The sequence below is a fragment of the Oncorhynchus nerka genome, linkage group LG16, assembly GCF_034236695.1.
Source record: "Oncorhynchus nerka isolate Pitt River linkage group LG16, Oner_Uvic_2.0, whole genome shotgun sequence".
NCBI lineage: Eukaryota > Metazoa > Chordata > Actinopteri > Salmoniformes > Salmonidae > Oncorhynchus > Oncorhynchus nerka.
In genome coordinates this window covers 44,517,228-44,537,214 of record NC_088411.1, presented here as the reverse complement: position 1 = coordinate 44,537,214, position 19,987 = coordinate 44,517,228, and the positions used below count along the sequence as shown (strand labels likewise).

The window sequence follows — 19,987 nt, the reverse complement described above, 5'->3', positions numbered from 1 at the left end:
TCCTGATCAAGGTTAGTGCACTACTGGTCCTGGTCAAGGTCAAGGTTAGTGCACTACTGGTCCTGGCCAAGGTCAAGGTTAGTGCACTACTGGTCCTGGTCAAGGTCAAGGTTAGCGCACTACTGGTCCTGGTCAAGGTTAGTGCACTACTGGTCCTGGTCAAGGTTAGTGCACTACTGTTCCTGGTCAAGGTCAAGGTTAGTGCACTACTGGTCCTGGTCAAGGTCAAGGTTAGTGCACTACTGGTCCTGGTCAAGGTTAGTGCACTACTGGTCCTGGTCAAGGTTAGTGCACTACTGGTCCTGGTCAAGGTTAGTGCACTACTGGTCCTGGTCAAGGTTAGCGCACTACTGGTCCTGGTCAAGGTTAGTGCACTACTGGTCCTGGTCAAGGTTAGCGCACTACTGGTCCTGGTCAAGGTTAGTGCACTACTGGTCCTGGTCAAGGTCAAGGTTAGTGCACTACTGGTCCTGGTCAAGGTTAGTGCACTACTGGTCCTGGTCAAGGTTAGTGCACTACTGGTCCTGGTCAAGGTCAAGGTTAGTGCACTACTGGTCCTGGTCAAGGTCAAGGTCAAGGTTAGTGCACTACTGGTCCTGGTCAAGGTCAAGGTCAAGGTTAGTGCACTACTCGTCCTGGTCAAGGTCAAGGTTAGTGCACTACTGGTCCTGGTCAAGGTTAGCGCACTACTGGTCCTGGTCAAGGTCAAGGTTAGTGCACTACTGGTCCTGGTCAAGGTCAAGGTTAGTGCACTACTGGTCCTGGTCAAGGTCAAGGTTAGTGCACTACTGGTCCTGGTCAAGGTCAAGGTTAGCGCACTACTGGTCCTGGTCAAGGTCAAGGTTAGTGCACTACTGGTCCTGGTCAAGGTTAGTGCACTACTGGTCCTGGTCAAGGTTAGCGCACTACTGGTCCTGGTCAAGGTCAAGGTTAGTGCACTACTGGTCCTGGTCAAGGTCAAGGTTAGTGCACTACTGGTCCTGGTCAAGGTTAGCGCACTAATGGTCCTGGTCCTGGTCAAGGTTAGCGCACTACTGGTCCTGGTCAAGGTTAGTGCACTGCTGGTCCTGGTCAAGGTCAAGGTTAGCGCACTACTGGTAGGGGTCAAGGTTAGCGCACTACTGGTCCTGGCCAAGGTCAAGGTTAGTGCACTACTGGTCCTGGCCAAGGTCAAGGTTAGTGCACTACTGGTCCTGGTCAAGGTCAAGGTTAGTGCACTACTGGTCCTGGTCAAGGTCAAGGTTAGTGCACTGCTGGTCCTGGTCAAGGTTAGTGCACTACTGGTCCTGGTCACGGTCAAGGTTAGTGCACTACTGGTCCTGGTCAAGGTCAAGGTCAAGGTTAGTGCACTACTGGTCCTGGCCAAGGTCAAGGTTAGTGCACTACTGGTCCTGGTCAAGGTCAAGGTTAGTGCACTACTGGTCCTGGTCAAGGTCAAGGTTAGTGCACTACTGGTCCTGGTCAAGGTTAGTGCACTACTGGTCCTGGTCAAGGTCACTACTGGTCCTGGTCAGGTTAGTGCACTACTGGTCCTGGTCAAGGTCAAGGTCAAGGTTAGTGCACTACTGGTCCTGGTCAAGGTCAAGGTCAAGGTTAGTGCACTACTGTCCTGGTCAAGGTCAAGGTTAGTGCACTACAAGGTTAGCGCACTACTGGTCCTGGTCAAGGTCAAGGTTAGTGCACTACTGGTCCTGGTCAAGGTCAAGGTTAGTGCACTACTGGTCCTGGTCAAGGTCAAGGTTAGTGCACTACTGGTCCTGGTCAAGGTCAAGGTTAGCGCACTACTGGTCCTGGTCAAGGTCAAGGTTAGTGCACTACTGGTCCTGGTCAAGGTTAGTGCACTACTGGTCCTGGTCAAGGTTAGCGCACTACTGGTCCTGGTCAAGGTCAAGGTTAGTGCACTACTGGTCCTGGTCAAGGTCAAGGTTAGTGCACTACTGGTCCTGGTCAAGGTTAGCGCACTAATGGTCCTGGTCCTGGTCAAGGTTAGCGCACTACTGGTCCTGGTCAAGGTTAGTGCACTGCTGGTCCTGGTCAAGGTCAAGGTTAGCGCACTACTGGTAGGGGTCAAGGTTAGCGCACTACTGGTCCTGGCCAAGGTCAAGGTTAGTGCACTACTGGTCCTGGCCAAGGTCAAGGTTAGTGCACTACTGGTCCTGGTCAAGGTCAAGGTTAGTGCACTACTGGTCCTGGTCAAGGTCAAGGTTAGTGCACTGCTGGTCCTGGTCAAGGTTAGTGCACTACTGGTCCTGGTCACGGTCAAGGTTAGTGCACTACTGGTCCTGGTCAAGGTCAAGGTCAAGGTTAGTGCACTACTGGTCCTGGCCAAGGTCAAGGTTAGTGCACTACTGGTCCTGGTCAAGGTCAAGGTTAGTGCACTACTGGTCCTGGTCAAGGTCAAGGTTAGTGCACTACTGGTCCTGGTCAAGGTTAGTGCACTACTGGTCCTGGTCATGGTTAGTGCACTACTGGTCCTGGTCACGGTCAAGGTTAGTGCACTACTGGTCCTGGTCAAGGTCAAGGTTAGTGCACTACTGGTCCTGGTCCTGGTCAAGGTTAGTGCACTACTGGTCCTGGTGAAGGTTAGTGCTCCATTGGTGCTGGTCAAGGTCAAGGTTAGTGCACTACTGGTCCTGGTCAAGGTTAGTGCACTACTGGTCCTGGTCAAGGTTAGTGCACTACTGGTCCTGGTCAAGGTCAAGGTTAGTGCACTACTGGTCCTGGCCAAGGTTAGTGCACTACTGGTCCTGGTCAAGGTCAAGGTTAGTGCACTACTGGTCCTGGTCAAGGTTAGTGCACTACTGGTCCTGGCCAAGGTCAAGGTTAGTGCACTACTGGTCCTGGTCAAGGTTAGTGCACTACTGGTCCTGGTCAAGGTTAGTGTACTACTGGTCCTGGTCAAGGTCAAGGTTAGTGCACTACTGGTCCTGGTCCTGGTCAAGGTTAGTGCACAGGGAGCAAGCTATAATGGTAATGTCTTGACATTACAGTCATTTAGAAGATGCTCTTATCCAGCGAAACTTCCAGGAGCAATTAGGGTTACGTGCCTTGCTCAAGTGCACATCGATAGATGTTTCACGTAGGGGATTCGAACCGGCAACCTTTCAGTTACTGGCCCAATGCTCTTGATCGCTAGGCTACCTGCCGTCCCCGGCTGGTTTTATGTTATGAAAATACCCTTTTTTGTGTTTGTTTTTTTAGGAACTTTAGTCTCAATTTACTGTTAAAATTTAGGGTAATAGAATATACACAAGGTGTGAGTTTGACATTTGGTTGTTTATCAGCAGTTTTTCTCTGGTTTTGTCAGTCACTGACAGTCACTCAATTAGCCATGTTAGCTAGCTATTTTTTAGATTAGTCTAGCCAGTTATCTAAACTTGTAGTAATCATGGCTGAATACCGATATGGCACGCAGGGCCCTGACCTCCAGGGGCCCTGACCTCCAGAGGGCCCTGACCTCCAGAGGGCCCTGACCTCCAGAGAGCCCTGACCTCCAGAGGGCCCTGACCTCCAGAGGGCCCTGACCTCCAGGCGCCCTGACCTCCAGAGGGCCTGCATTGTTATCATTCATGGCAAAACGTGTAGAATTTCAGAAAAATTTCCTTTAAAACTGCAAAAATTAATTTTTGCCTCACGGCTAAATGAGTAGAATTGCATGAATTTAAAAAAATAAAATTGCACAAACAAAATCGCTGCCCCAATGGCAAAACCTGTAGAACAAACAGAAAACCTGCTTTAAAACTGCAACGTTGGGGATCTATGGATTAAGAATGAACCTGAACTAATGGTGTTGCCTGTGATTTGTCATGGGCTGGAGCCCCCTGTATGACATTGTTGTCTAGTCGACTGTGATTGGTCTGTTGGGCTGGAGCTCCCTGTATGACATTGTTGTCTTGTCGACTGTGTTTGTTGTGTCTGTTCAGATTTTTGGAGTTATTTTTTATTTTCTTTGTGTTGTGTGGTGTGAAAAAATGTATGAAATGATTAGGTGACTTTGGGACATCACTAACAATGCTACGTTCTTGGAACTAAGGTTTCCTTTTACCCACCAACATTTAGCCAGATTAAAGGATTGCTACATTTAAACTTGTTGCATTGTTAAACCAATAATTCACTGGACAAGGGTCTCTCAGTCCATTCACTATGCAGTGTCAGCTTCCAACTGACACGCACAGTTACTTATGATGTCATGGATGGTTGAGACAGCAGGTAGGTCCTACCTATCGAAGTAAGAGAGAGATCCTTCATCTTCACACGGCATATAATGTTTAGCCTACTAAGTGTACTAAGGATAAAGTATGACCTGTAGGTTTAGATTTCAGTGATAATATAAAGTCTGTTATTGGTCATTAAGAGCAAACAATTTGAGAAAGTCGGTTTCCCTGTCAGTTATGTGCTTGCAAAATTGGTGCGCAGAAACCACTTCAATGTGAACACGACTGTTTAAGGGAGAAAAACAAAATCATCGGGAAAATAAGAAGTAGCTGTTGCCCAGTGTGTGTCAAACTCTTCTGCTATTGCGCCACTTTGTTAGTACATTCTTGTGGGGATTGGTAAGGGTTTTACATCAGATAAGTCCTTGCATGCCTTTTCACGTGAAAGAGCCTTTATAAGGAGTTCAGTCAACACTCTGGCACTTTCAGACGCGAGAATAAACGTTGAGGAACTATCTGTAGTGTCCGACAATAATAGTGGCCATCAAAAATGGCAGCATACACATTACCGGAGGGATTCTCCGATTTTGACATGTTTGCATTCGGTTCAGCTCTTCTTGTTGGGGGTAAGTGAAATATTTTATGGCCAAAAATTTGAAAGAAAAGCTGTTATTTGCGTTAGCGAAATGGCATCCAGATGGAGCTACGTGGGATTTTAAATAGATCTTAAAGGAGCAGGTCTACTGATTTTAAAGAGATCTTAAAGGGACAGGTCTCCTGATTTGAAAGAGATCTTAAAGGGACAGGTCTACTGATTTTAAAGAGATATTAAAGGGACAGGTCTACTGATTTGAAAGAGATCTTAAAGGGACAGGTCTATTGATTGTAAAGAGATCTTAAAGGGACAGGTCTTAAAGGGACAGGTTTACTGATTTGAAAGAGATATTAAAGGGACAGGTCTTAAAGGGACAGGTCTACTGATTTTAAAGAGATATTAAAGGGACGGGTCTACTGATTTGAAAGAGATCTTAAAAGGACAGGTCTACTGATTTGAAAGAGATCTTAAAGGGACAGGTCTTAAAGGGACAGGTCTACTGATTTGAAAGATATATTAAAGGGACAGGTCTACTGATTTGAAAGAGATCTTAAAGGGACAGGTCTATTGATTTTAAAGATATTTTAAAGGGACAGGTCTTAAAGGGACAGGTCTACTGATTTTAAAGAGATCTTAAAGGGACAGTTCTACTGATTTTAAAGAGATCTTAAAGGGACAGGTCTTAAAGGGACAGGTCTTAAAGGGACAGGTCTATTGATTTTAAAGAGATATTAAAGGGACAGGTCTACTGATTTTAAAGAGATCTTAAAGGGACAGGTCTACTGATTTTAAAGAGATCTTAAAGGGACAGGTCTACTGATTTTAAAGAGATCTTACAGGGACAGGTCTACTGATTTGAAAGAGATCTTAAAGGGACAGGTCTACTGATTTGAAAGAGATCTTAAAGGGACAGGTCTACTGATTTTAAAGAGATCTTAAAGGGACAGGTCTACTGATTTTAAATCATGCCAAGATTGTCACTGGAAGATGTGAATAATCCGCAAGGATTTGAAGATTCGGTTCTGTAAGGTTGACATGTGAAATAGTCAAATAAAAGTCTGTGTAGATAAAATTCAACGATTTCTGACATTATAATATCCTATGCACATATAGGCTATATAACTTAACTGAAATGTTAAATGTCCATTTTTAGTCTTCGTCTCCCCCCCATGATGATTTATCTTCTTTCCACGTGTCTTTTAGGTCTTGTGGGATTCTTCCTCAACGCCGTTTCAATATTGGCCTATATTAGCGTAAAGCAAATGCGAACTCCCAGTAATTTCCTTGTCTTTAACCTGGCCGTGGCTGACATTATGCTCAATACAACCGGCCTGATCGCTGCCTACGCCAGCTTATCGTACAGGTACAAATGATTATCCTGTGACACTGCATTAACGCCTGTGGAGGTTTCCTGGCTTATGTGTACAATAGTTGTTGTTAAAAACGCTCTTATGCGTTTGATCGAAAATGTGTTTTTACAGACAGGACATCAGGACAAATCGTTCTAGTGAGGCACATTTTTTTTCTCATGTGTATCTGAATAGCTATGATGGATAGATCCTTTACTACACAAAGCTGTAATGTTAGTGTGTGTGATCATGACTTTATAGTTCAACTGAATAGAACCACAAGTCAAAGTAGGTGTATTTGGTATAACAATTAGCTGCTAAATGAGTCATCATGTTTATGTAGAAATGTAGCCATTCTGAAACTGGTTTATGCCTGATTGGATTAGAAACACTGAGGCTGAGTTTACACAGGCAGCCCAATTCTGATCTTTGGCCAATAATTGGCCTTTTGTTCCAATCAGATCAGATCTCTTGCCAATAATCGGACAATAATTGGCCTTTTGTTCCAATCAGATCAGATCTCTTGCCAATAATCGGACAAAAGATCAGAATTGGGCTGCCTGTGTAAACGTAGCCTAAATGCGCTCCTCTCTTCTCGTCACCCTAGACACTGGCCCTGGGGTCAAGACGGATGTAGCAACCACGCTGTCATAGGGATGACAGCAGTTCTGGCCTCCATCAGTTTCCTGGCTACCATCGCCTGGGACAGATATCACCAATATGTCACCAGTGGGTAGTATCCTATATTATAGCTTTATCTATATACATCTACAAATCTACAAACATATTCTTGGAAAATGTTAAATAAATATAACAACGTTATTTTGTTCCAGATCAGAAGCTGTTTTGGAGCACGGCCTGGACTTTTTCTATCATTATCTGGGGGTTGGCCATCTTCTGGGCGGCCGTCCCTCTGACTGGATGGGGAGTGTATGACTTTGAGCCAATGAGGACGTGCTGCACTCTAGACTACACCAAAGGAGACAAGTAGGCTACATTTTAAAGTGGAACTGACAAGTGTTTCATAATAATCATAATATCAGTCAAAAAAATGATCATACTCCCAGTTTAACCAACTTTATAAGAGGTTTTAAAAATAGGTTCTATTCGACTCAACGTTCCCGTGACGTACACTAAGGAGTTGTTGGGGAAATCGATGGATGCAGTTCTAGCCTAGTGGTTAGAGTGTAGAGGCGGCAGGGTAGCCTAGTGGTTAGAGTGTAGATGCGGCAGGGTAGCCTAGTGGTTAGAGCGTTGGACTAATAACCGAAAGGTTGCAAGTTCAAATCCCTGAGCTGACAAGGTACAAATCTGTCGTTCTGCCCCTGAACAGGCAGTTCCTAGGCCGTCATTGAAAATAAGAATTTGTTCTTAACTGACTTGCCTAGTAAAATAAAGGTAAAAAAATAGAATTCACCAATACAGTTCTTGCTATTCCCCAAATCACATCTTGTACATTGTTTGCTGCCTGCATTCAGGATGCACTGTTTCAGTTTCCATGACTACATATTTTGGCTAGCATTAGTTGTTGATCTTTATTGTTGTCGATGTAAATAGCTGAGGGAGAGAGATTTTCATTTTCTACATTTTCATGGTTGTTTGATCAATCGGACTGTAAAGTTCCCAAATGTAAGAGGACTCCCATTGTATTGTCACATTTGCAGAAATCTATTCAGGTGTATTTTGTGTGCCTTTTGGATAATGCTTTCTAATGATCTAAAGTTGTGCTGTTGTAACTGTCTGTTAACACACAGTCCAGTTCATAGTGAATGATGACAGGCCCTACTGCCTGTAAACACACAGACCAGTTCATAGTGAATGATGACAGGCCCTACTGCCTGTAAACACACAGTCCAGTTCATAGTGAATGATGACAGGCCCTACTGCCTGTAAACACACAGACCAGTTCATAGTGAATGATGACAGGCCCTACTGCCTGTAACACACAGTCCAGTTCATAGTGAATGATGCCAGGCCCTACTGCCTGTAAACACACAGTCCAGTTCATAGTGAATGATGACAGGCCCTACTTCCTGTAAACACACAGTCCAGTTCATAGTGAATGATGACAGGCCCTACTGCCTGTAAACACACAGTCCAGTTCATAGTGAATGATGCCAGGCCCTACTGTCTGTAAACACACAGTCCAGTTCATAGTGAATGATGGCAGGCCCTACTGCCTGTAACACACAGTCCAGTTCATAGTGAATGATGACAGGCCCTACTGCCTGTAAACACACAGTCCAGTTCATAGTGAATGATGACAGGCCCTACTGCCTGTAAACACACAGTCCAGTTCATAGTGAATGATGACAGGCCCTACTGCCTGTAACACACAGTCCAGTTCAAAGTGAATGATGACAGGCCCTACTGCCTGTAAACACACAGTCCAGTTCATAGTGAATGATGACAGGCCCTACTGCCTGTAAACACACAGTCCAGTTCATAGTGAATGATGACAGGCCCTACTGCCTGTAAACACACAGACCAGTTCATAGTGAATGATGACAGGCCCTACTGCCTGTAAACACACAGACCAGTTCATAGTGAATGATGACAGGCCCTACTGCCTGTAAACACACAGTCCAGTTCATAGTGAATGATGGCAGGCCCTACTGCCTGTAAACACACAGTTCATAGTGAATGATGGCAGGCCCTACTGCCTGTAAACACACAGTTCATAGTGAATGATGGCAGGCCCTACTGCCTGTAAACACACAGTCCAGTTCATAGTGAATGATGACAGGCCCTACTGCCTGTAAACACACAGTCCAGTTCATAGTGAATGATGACAGGCCCTACTGCCTGTAAACACACAGTCCAGTTCATAGTGAATGATGACAGGCCCTACTGTCTGTAAACACACAGTCCAGTTCATAGTGAATGATGGCAGGCCCTACTGCCTGTAACACACAGTCCAGTTCATAGTGAATGATGACAGGCCCTACTGCCTGTAAACACACAGTCCAGTTCATAGTGAATGATGACAGGCCCTACTGCCTGTAAACACACAGACCAGTTCATAGTGAATGATGACAGGCCCTACTGCCTGTAAACACACAGACCAGTTCATAGTGAATGATGACAGGCCCTACTGCCTGTAAACACACAGTCCAGTTCATAGTGAATGATGGCAGGCCCTACTGCCTGTAAACACACAGTTCATAGTGAATGATGGCAGGCCCTACTGCCTGTAAACACACAGTTCATAGTGAATGATGGCAGGCCCTACTGCCTGTAAACACACAGTCCAGTTCATAGTGAATGATGACAGGCCCTACTGCCTGTAAACACACAGTCCAGTTCATAGTGAATGATGACAGGCCCTACTGCCTGTAAACACACAGACCAGTTCATAGTGAATGATGACAGGCCCTACTGCCTGTAAACACACAGTTCATAGTGAATGATGGCAGGCCCTACTGCCTGTAAACACACAGTTCATAGTGAATGATGGCAGGCCCTACTGCCTGTAAACACACAGTTCATAGTGAATGATGGCAGGCCCTACTGCCTGTAAACACACAGTCCAGTTCATAGTGAATGATGACAGGCCCTACTTCCTGTAAACACACAGTCCAGTTCAAAGTGCCTGTAAACACACAGTCCAGTTCATAGTGAATGATGACAGGCCCTACTGCCTGTAAACACACAGTCCAGTTCATAGTGAATGATGACAGGCCCTACTGCCTGTAAACACACAGTCCAGTTCATAGTGAATGATGACAGGCCCTACTGTCTGTAAACACACAGTCCAGTTCATAGTGAATGATGCCAGGCCCTACTGCCTGTAAACACACAGTCCAGTTCAAAGTGAATGATGGCAGGCCCTACTGCCTGTAAACACACAGTCCAGTTCATAGTGAATGATGACAGGCCTGTTTGGCAAATGGCCTGTTTCCAAAAAGGCCTACGTTAGCTCTGATTGGCTATAGCGTGCCGGTCAGCGTAGACTCCAGTCTTGGATGAGACAGATGTTTATATTCGGTTTATTTACTGCAGTGTATATTAATTGTCTAAACACACGGCCACTTTCCCACTCTGTATTGCTATCGAAGTTTCACAAATGCCTTTTTATACGTAATTCCCAAACGTTCTAAGAATTTATGAAAATGACCATATCTAATTGCTCACTTCACAGATTTTTTAAAAGTGTCATGTTCTTCCTGTTGGTGTATATGAACAAATTGTAATAAGATTTCATGTTGCTAAAATGCTGTCAATTCCACTATAAATAGCTCAGCATCTCCCTCACGCACTGTTACCTCGGCACATTTGTCGTTGATGTTTCACAAGATTTAAAAAAAAGACAGTTTTGAGAAGAAAAAAAACATACTTCCAAAACTCATAAATATCCTTCTGTTTCAACCAGTTGTTGACGTCACTGTTTGACTTTGTAAAATATAAACAGTGGAATACAGAATCAGGGCTTTAAAACAATCAAACAGATTAATTAAAAAGTAAGCTCTTTAACTTATTTGAAAACATGCAGCATTTCACACAGAGAGAGAGAGAGAGAGAGACAGAGAGAGAGAGACAGAGAGAGAGGGAGAGAGAGAGAGAGAGAGAGACAGAGAGAGAGAGAGAGACAGAGAGAGAGACAGAGAGAGAGAGAGAGAAAGAGAGAGAGCGAGAGAGAAAGAGAGAGACAGAGAGAGAGAGACAGAGAGAGAGAGAGAGAGAGAGAGAGACAGAGAGAGAGAGAGAGAGAGAGAGAGAGAGAGAGAGAGAGAGAGAGAGAGAGAGAGAGAGAGCGAGAGAGAAAGAGAGAGACAGAGAGAGAGAGAGAGAGAGAGAGAGAGAGAGAGAGAGACAGAGAGAGAGAGAGAGAGAGAGAGAGAGAGAGAGAGAGAGAGAGAGAGAGAGAGAAGAGAGACAGAGAGACAGAGAGGAGAGAGAGAGAGAGAGACAGAGAGAGAGAGACAGAGAGGAGAGAGAGAGAGAGAGAGAGAGACAGAGAGAGAGAGAGAGAGAGAGAGAAAGAGAGAGACAGAGAGACAGCGAGAGAGAAAGAAAGAGAGAGAGAGAGAGAGAGAGAGAGAGAGAGAGAGAGAGAGAGCACTGATAGAAATCTTTGATGGATTGAGATGATTCATTTCAGACAATAAAACAAAAGCTCTCTAGCAATGTCTCCCACAGACTAGGGTTCCAAAATTCTGGTAACACAATTCCCAGGTGTTCCAGAACTCCTGTACGATTCCGTATTTCCTGCTAATTCCCTCCTTATTCCGGGAATCCTCCAACCAGAATTTCTGGAACACCTGGGAATTTTGTTACTGTAATTTTGCAACTCAAGTCTGTGGATTTGTTTGGGTGGAAAATGACCAGAATTTAGCAACCCTATCGTCTGTGTTCATCTCCATTCAACAGAGACTACATTACCTATATGGGAGCCCTGATGGTCTTCTACCTTATCTTCCCTGCTTATGTCTTCTATCGTCTGTGTTCATCTCCATTCTACAGGGACTACATTACCTATATGGGAGCCCTGACGGTCTTCTACCTTATCTTCCCTGCTTATGTCATGAAGTCCAACTACGACGCCATTTACGCATACTTCAAGAAGATCCACAAGCACAGGGTAAACCTTGGAACGTTCTACCGTTAGAATGTTTGGAACGTGTTCTTTGGAACGTTGCAACACATTTGAACAACACCATTCATATTTGGCCTTTGGGGGGGAGGGGGAAAAACAACATGACTTCTCATTATATTTACAACGTGATAAGCGTGTTAAATCCTAGTATGTGAACATCGGGAAAGTTGTTCCGTGACCTTCAGATTACAAGACTTCTCAGCAAAATAATCCCGTAGACAATGTTTGCTGTAATTATTTCACTTTGCGATTATTTAAAATAAGATGTCTAATTGTTGTATGTGTGTAGATAACAGTCATTATGTTCTGCTCTTTTATACATTTATATTATGCTGATATGTTGACTCTATGTTATTGTTGTCATAGTGTAACTCAAAAGTCACATTTCATTCAATTCAATACAACTTTATTGACTGTCTTTGTTTTCCAGTGGAACACCAGCGTACCACTGAGGGTTCTGTTGTTCTGCTGGGGACCCTACGAAGTCATGTGTATCTACGCCTGCTTTGGCAACGCCAAACTGGTCTCTCCAAAGCTGAGAATGGTGAGCGGCGCTGCTTCTTCTTCTTCTTCTTTTGAGAGCTTCTTCTTCTTTTGAGAGCTTCTTCTTCTTCTTCTTTTGAGAGCTTCTTCTTATTTTGAGAGCTTCTTCTTCTTCTTCTTTTGAGAGCTTCTTCTTCTTCTTTTGAGAGCTTCTTCTTATTTTGAGAGCTTCTTCTTCTTCTTCTTCTTTTTCTTTTGAGAGCTTCTTCTTATTTTGAGAGCTTCTTCTTCTTCTTCTTTTTCTTTTGAGAGCTTCTTCTTATTTTGAGAGCTTCTTCTTCTTCTTCTTCTTCTTATTTTGAGAGCTTCTTCTTCTTCTTCTTTTTCTTTTGAGAGCTTCTTCTTATTATTATTATTTTGAGAGCTTCTTATTCTTCTTCTTCTTCTTTTGAGAGCTTCTTATTCTTCTTCTTCTTCTTTTGAGAGCTTCTTATTCTTCTTCTTCTTTTGAGTGCTTCTTATTCTTCTTCTTCTTCTTTTGAGAGCTTCTTCTTATTATTATTATTTTGAGAGCTTCTTATTCTTCTTCTTCTTCTTTTGAGTGCTTCTTATTCTTCTTCTTCTTCTTTTGAGAGCTTGTTCTTCTTCTTTTGAGAGCTTCTTATTCTTCTTCTTCTTTTGAGAGCTTCTTCTTATTATTATTATTTTGAGAGCTTCTTATTCTTCTTCTTCTTCTTTTGAGAGCTTCTTATTCTTCTTCTTCTTATTTTGAGAGCTTCTTCTTCTTCTTCTTCTTCTTATTTTGAGAGCTTCTTCTTCTTCTTCTTCTTTTTCTTTTGAGAGCTTCTTCTTATTTTGAGAGCTTCTTCTTCTTCTTCTTTTTCTTTTGAGAGCTTCTTCTTCTTATTATTATTTTGAGAGCTTCTTATTCTTCTTCTTCTTCTTCTTTTGAGAGCTTCTTATTCTTCTTCTTCTTCTTTTGAGAGCTTCTTATTCTTCTTCTTCTTTTGAGTGCTTCTTATTCTTCTTCTTCTTCTTTTGAGAGCTTCTTCTTATTATTATTATTTTGAGAGCTTCTTATTCTTCTTCTTCTTCTTTTGAGAGCTTCTTATTCTTCTTCTTCTTTTGAGTGCTTCTTATTCTTCTTCTTCTTCTTTTGAGAGCTTCTTCTTATTATTATTATTTTGAGAGCTTCTTATTCTTCTTCTTCTTCTTTTGAGTGCTTCTTATTCTTCTTCTTCTTCTTTTGAGAGCTTGTTCTTCTTCTTTTGAGAGCTTCTTATTCTTCTTCTTCTTTTGAGAGCTTCTTCTTCTTATTATTATTTTGAGAGCTTCTTATTCTTCTTCTTCTTCTTTTGAGAGCTTCTTATTCTTCTTCTTCTTCTTTTGAGAGCTTCTTATTCTTCTTCTTCTTTTGAGTGCTTCTTATTCTTCTTCTTCTTCTTTTGAGAGCTTCTTCTTATTATTATTATTTTGAGAGCTTCTTATTCTTCTTCTTCTTCTTTTGAGAGCTTCTTATTCTTCTTCTTCTTTTGAGTGCTTCTTATTCTTCTTCTTCTTCTTTTGAGAGCTTCTTCTTCTTATTATTATTTTGAGAGCTTCTTATTCTTCTTCTTCTTCTTTTGAGTGCTTCTTATTCTTCTTCTTCTTCTTTTGAGAGCTTGTTCTTCTTCTTTTGAGAGCTTCTTATTCTTCTTCTTCTTTTGAGAGCTTCTTCTTTTTCTTCTTTTGAGAGCTTCTTCTTCTTCTTTTGAGAGTTTCTTCTTCTTCTTCTGAGAGCTTGTTCTTCTTTTGAGAGCTTCTTCTTCTTTTGAGAGCTTCTTCTTCTTCTTTTGAGAGCTTCTTCTTCTTCTTTTGAGAGCTTCTTCTTCTTCTTCTGAGAGCTTGTTCTTCTTTTGAGAGCTTCTTCTTTTTCTTCTTTTGAGAGCTTCTTCTTCTTCTTCTGAGAGCTTGTTCTTCTTTTGAGAGCTTCTTCTTCTTTTGAGAGCTTCTTCTTCTTCTTCTTTTGAGAGCTTCTTCTTCTTCTGTTGAGAGCTTCTTCTTCTTCTTTTGAGAGCTTGTTCTTCTTTTGAGAGCTTCTTCTTCTTCTTCTTTTGAGAGCTTCTTCTTCTTCTTTTGAGAGCTTCTTCTGTTGAGAGCTTCTTCTTCTTCTTTTGAGAGCTTGTTCTTCTTTTGAGAGCTTCTTCTTCTTCTTTTGAGAGCTTCTTCTTCTTCTTTTGAGAGCTTCTTCTTCTTCTTTTGAGAGCTTCTTCTGTTGAGAGCTTCTTCTTCTTCTTTTGAGAGCTTCTTCTTCTTCTTTTGAGAGCTTCTTCTTCTTCTTTTGAGAGCTTGTTCTTCTTCTTCTTCTTCTTTTGAGAGCTTCTTCTTCTTCTTTTGAGAGCTTCTTCTGTTGAGAGCTTCTTCTTCTTCTTTTGAGAGCTTCTTCTTCTTCTGTTGAGAGCTTCTTCTTCTTCTTTTGAGAGCTTCTTCCTTTTTAAATTGAATTTGTCTCTTTCTGTGCTTGATAATGCTTTAGCTAAATAACATGTCAATGGAGAGGTTTGATTTCAACCCTTTTAACGAGAACATGTTTATTCATTTCGTAGTTGCTTCCTGTTTTGGCGAAAATGAACCCTATTTTCAATGCTTGGCTCTATTCCTTTGGGAACGAGTTCTACAGAGGAGGGGTGTGGCAGTTCCTGACTGGCCAGAAGTTTACAGAGCCCGTCGTTGTGAAGTTAAAAGGAAGATAAAGGAAGTTATTGTTAGTTACAGTCATAGAATTAGAACGGTCCGAGTTTCTATGACCATTTTACTCATTCTAATTCTATGGTTACAGTACCATACAGGCCATAGAATTAGAATGTTTCATGTTCCATTCTACTCATTCTAATTCTATGGTTACAGTACCATACAGGCCATAGAATTAGAATGTTTCATGTTCCATTCTACTCATTCTAATTCTATGGTTACAGTACCATACAGGCCATAGAATTAGAATGTTTCATGTTCCATTCTACTCATTCTAATTCTATGGTTACAGTACCATACAGGCCATAGAATTAGAATGTTCCATGTTCCATTCTACTCATTCTAATTCTATGGTTACAGTACCATACAGGCCATAGAATTAGAATGTTCCATGTTCCATTCTACTCATTCTAATTCTATGGTTACAGTTAGAATGTTCCATGTTCCATTCTACTCATTCTAATTCTATGGTTACAGTACCATACAGGCCATAGAATTAGAATGTTCCATGTTCCATTCAACCATTCGAATTCTATGGTTACAGTACCATACATAGAATTAGAATGTTCCATGTTCCATTCTACTCATTCTAATTATATGGTTACAGTACCATACATAGAATTAGAATGTTCCATGTTCCATTCTACTCATTCTAATTCTATGGTTACAGTACCATACATAGAATTAGAATGTTCCATGTTCCATTCAACCATTCTAATTCTATGGTTACAGTACCATACATAGAATTAGAATGTTTCATGTTCCATTCTACTCATTCTAATTCTATGGTTACAGTACCATACAGGCCATAGAATTAGAATGTTCCATGTTCCATTCAACCATTCGAATTCTATGGTTACAGTACCATACATAGAATTAGAATGTTCCATGTTCCATTCTACTCATTCTAATTATATGGTTACAGTACCATACATAGAATTAGAATGTTCCATGTTCCATTCTACTCATTCTAATTCTATGGTTACAGTACCATACATAGAATTAGAATGTTCCATGTTCCATTCTACTCATTCTAATTCTATGGTTACAGTACCATACATAGAATTAGAATGTTCCATGTTCCATTCAACCATTCTAATTCTATGCTAAAGACCATATTCAAACAACAACATCATCATCATACACTCTCATTGCAGTAGGTTTCACATTGGAAGAATGCTATCTGTACAAGGTTGTAGAGTAAATCTTAATTGTTTATTTAGTCGGTTTGGGATACCATATGCCAATGTAGCTTGACAATAGCGATATGGTGATTGTCCATTCAAATAGACTTTGGGGAGAGGCACCTGTTCTTAGGTTGAATGATGTATCATGATTTACTAGAGATGAATGGCTAGACATGATTGACTAGACACTCATTGACTTATGTTTTAGTAGAAAAACCACAGTGCTCTTAAAATGACATGTTCATGTTGAGTGATTTTTTGAAGGAAGTAAAAACCAGTGTAATCAACTTAAAGTGGATGAGACTGAACTTTAGTGGAGTCATGATAATGTAAAACAGATGTTCTATCCAATAGCTTTACTTCTAGAACTTTCCCTGATGTCCTCCTCTGATCACTGTCAATAAACGCAGCGAGGTGTGCTGCCATGTGCTGCTCTTCAATCTAACTGTCCATGGAAATGGTGGGATGCTCAACACGCTTCACTGTACAGCTGTAAATGATGAGTGACTTAGTCTTCAGACTTCAAAAGAGCTGTACCTACCAGACCTGAGTTCAAATATCAGACTTCAAAAAGAGCTGTACCTACCAGACCTGAGTTCAAATATCAGACTACAGAAAGAGCTGTACCTACCAGACCTGGGTTCAAATATCAGACTTCAAAAAGAGCTGTACCTACCAGACCTGAGTTCAAATATCAGACTTCAAAAAGAGCTGTACCTACCAGACCTGAGTTCAAATATCAGACTACAGAAAGAGCTGTACCTACCAGACCTGAGTTCAAATATCAGACTACAGAAAGAGCTGTACCTACCAGACCTGAGTTCAAATATCAGACTTCAAAAAGAGCTGTACCTACCAGACCTGAGTTCAAATATCAGACTACAGAAAGAGCTGTACCTACCAGACCTGAGTTCAAATATCAGACTACAAAAAGAGCTATAGCTGCCAGACCTGAGTTCAAATATCAGACTACAAAAAGAGCTATAGCTGCCAGACCTGAGTTCAAATATCAGACTACAAAAAAAGCTATAACTGCCAGACCTGAGTTCAAATATCAGTCTTCAAAAAGAGCTGTACCTACCAGACCTGGGTTCAAATATCAGACTACATAAAGAGCTGTACCTACCAGACCTGGGTTCAAATATCAGACTACAAAAAGAGCTATAGCTGCCAGACCTGAGTTCAAATATCAGACTACAAAAAGAGCTATAGCTGCCAGACCTGGGTTCAAATATCAGACTACAAAAAGAGCTATACCTACCAGACCTGGGTTCAAATATCAGACTACAAAAAGAGCTGTGCCTACCAGACCTGGGTTCAAATATCAGACTACAAAAAGAGCTGTACCTACCAGACCTGGGTTCAAATATCAGACTACATAAAGAGCTGTACCTACCAGACCTGGGTTCAAATATCAGACTACATAAAGAGCTGTACCTACCAGACCTGGGTTCAAATATCAGACTACAAAAAGAGCTGTGCCTACCAGACCTGGGTTCAAATATCAGACTACAAAAAGAGCTGTGCCTACCAGACCTGGGTTCAAATATCAGACTACAAAAAGAGCTGTGCCTACCAGACCTGGGTTCAAATATCAGACTACAAAAAGAGCTGTGCCTACCAGACCTGGGTTCAAATATCAGACTACAAAAAGAGCTGTACTTACCAGACCTGGGTTTCCAATATCAGACTACATAAAGAGCTATACCTACCAGACCTGGGTTCAAATATCAGACTACAAAAAGAGCTATAGCTGCCAGACCTGGGTTCAAATATCAGACTACAAAAAGAGCTGTGCCTACCAGACCTGGGTTCAAATATCAGACTACAAAAAGAGCTGTGCCTACCAGACCTGGGTTCAAATATCAGACTACAAAAAGAGCTGTGCCTGCCAGACCTGGGTTCAAATATCAGACTACAAAAAGAGCTGTGCCTACCAGACCTGGGTTCAAATATCAGACTACAAAAAGAGCTGTGCCTACCAGACCTGAGTTCAAATATCAGACTTCAAAAAGAGCTGTACCTACCAGACCTGAGTTCAAATATCAGACTACATAAAGAGCTGTACCTACCAGACCTGAGTTCAAATATCAGACTTCAAAAAGAGCTGTACCTACCAGACCTGAGTTCAAATATCAGACTTCAAAAAGAGCTGTACCTACCAGACCTGAGTTCAAATATCAGACTACAGAAAGAGCTGTACCTACCAGACCTGAGTTCAAATATCAGACTACAGAAAGAGCTGTACCTACCAGACCTGAGTTCAAATATCAGACTACAGAAAGAGCTGTACCTACCAGACCTGAGTTCAAATATCAGACTTCAAAAAGAGCTGTACCTACCAGACCTGAGTTCAAATATCAGACTACAGAAAGAGCTGTACCTACCAGACCTGAGTTCAAATATCAGACTACAAAAAGAGCTATAGCTGCCAGACCTGAGTTCAAATATCAGACTACAAAAAGAGCTATAGCTGCCAGACCTGAGTTCAAATATCAGACTACAAAAAGAGCTATAGCTGCCAGACCTGAGTTCAAATATCAGTCTTCAAAAAGAGCTGTACCTACCAGACCTGGGTTCAAATATCAGACTACATAAAGAGCTGTACCTACCAGACCTGGGTTCAAATATCAGACTACAAAAAGAGCTATAGCTGCCAGACCTGAGTTCAAATATCAGACTACAAAAAGAGCTATAGCTGCCAGACCTGGGTTCAAATATCAGACTACAAAAAGAGCTGTGCCTACCAGACCTGGGTTCAAATATCAGACTACAAAAAGAGCTGTACCTACCAGACCTGGGTTCAAATATCAGACTACATAAAGAGCTGTACCTACCAGACCTGGGTTCAAATATCAGACTACATAAAGAGCTGTACCTACCAGACCTGGGTTCAAATATCAGACTACAAAAAGAGCTGTGCCTACCAGACCTGGGTTCAAATATCAGACTACAAAAAGAGCTGTGCCTACCAGACCTGGGTTCAAATATCAGACTACAAAAGAGCTGTGCCTACCAGACCTGGGTTCAAATATCAGACTACAAAAAGAGCTGTGCCTACCAGACCTGGGTTCAAATATCAGACTACAAAAAGAGCTGTACTTACCAGACCTGGGTTTCCAATATCAGACTACATAAAGAGCTATACCTACCAGACCTGGGTTCAAATATCAGACTACAAAAAGAGCTATAGCTGCCAGACCTGGGTTCAAATATCAGACTACAAAAAGAGCTGTGCCTACCAGACCTGGGTTCAAATATCAGACTACAAAAAGAGCTGTGCCTACCAGACCTGGGTTCAAATATCAGACTACAAAAAGAGCTGTGCCTGCCAGACCTGGGTTCAAATATCAGACTACAAAAAGAGCTGTGCCTACCAGACCTGGGTTCAAATATCAGACTACAAAAAGAGCTGTGCCTACCAGACCTGAGTTCAAATATCAGACTACAAAAAGAGCTATACCTACCAGACCTGAGTTCAAATATCAGACTACAAAAAGAGATGTACCTACCAGACCTGGGTTCAAATATCAGACTACAAAAAGAGCTGTGCCTACCAGACCTGGGTTCAAATATCAGACTACAAAAAGAGCTGTGCCTACCAGACCTGGGTTCAAATATCAGACTACAAAAAGAGCTGTGCCTACCAGACCTGGGTTCAAATATCAGACTACAAAAAGAGCTGTGCCTACCAGACCTGGGTTCAAATATCAGACTACAAAAGAGCTGTGCCTACCAGACCTGGGTTCAAATATCAGACTACAAAAAGAGCTGTGCCTACCAGACCTGGGTTCAAATATCAGACTACAAAAAGAGCTGTGCCTACCAGACCTGGGTTCAAATATCAGACTACAAAAAGAGCTGTGCCTGCCAGACCTGGGTTCAAATATCAG

The 19,987-nt window shown here is 42.0% G+C and overlaps 1 protein-coding gene across 1 annotated transcript; it reads left to right on the top strand.

Moving 5' to 3' along the window:
• The first annotated feature begins 4,585 nt into the window (after nucleotides 1–4,585).
• LOC115124366 (RPE-retinal G protein-coupled receptor-like) lies at nucleotides 4,586–15,330 on the top strand. Its single transcript, XM_065002693.1, has 7 exons — nucleotides 4,586–4,780; nucleotides 5,953–6,112; nucleotides 6,706–6,827; nucleotides 6,932–7,085; nucleotides 11,562–11,679; nucleotides 12,125–12,238; nucleotides 14,763–15,330. The coding sequence occupies exons 1-7, from the start codon at nucleotides 4,705–4,707 to the stop codon at nucleotides 14,907–14,909; spliced, it is 891 nt and encodes a 296-aa protein (XP_064858765.1). The 5' UTR covers nucleotides 4,586–4,704; the 3' UTR covers nucleotides 14,910–15,330.
• The last annotated feature ends 4,657 nt before the right edge of the window (nucleotides 15,331–19,987 follow it).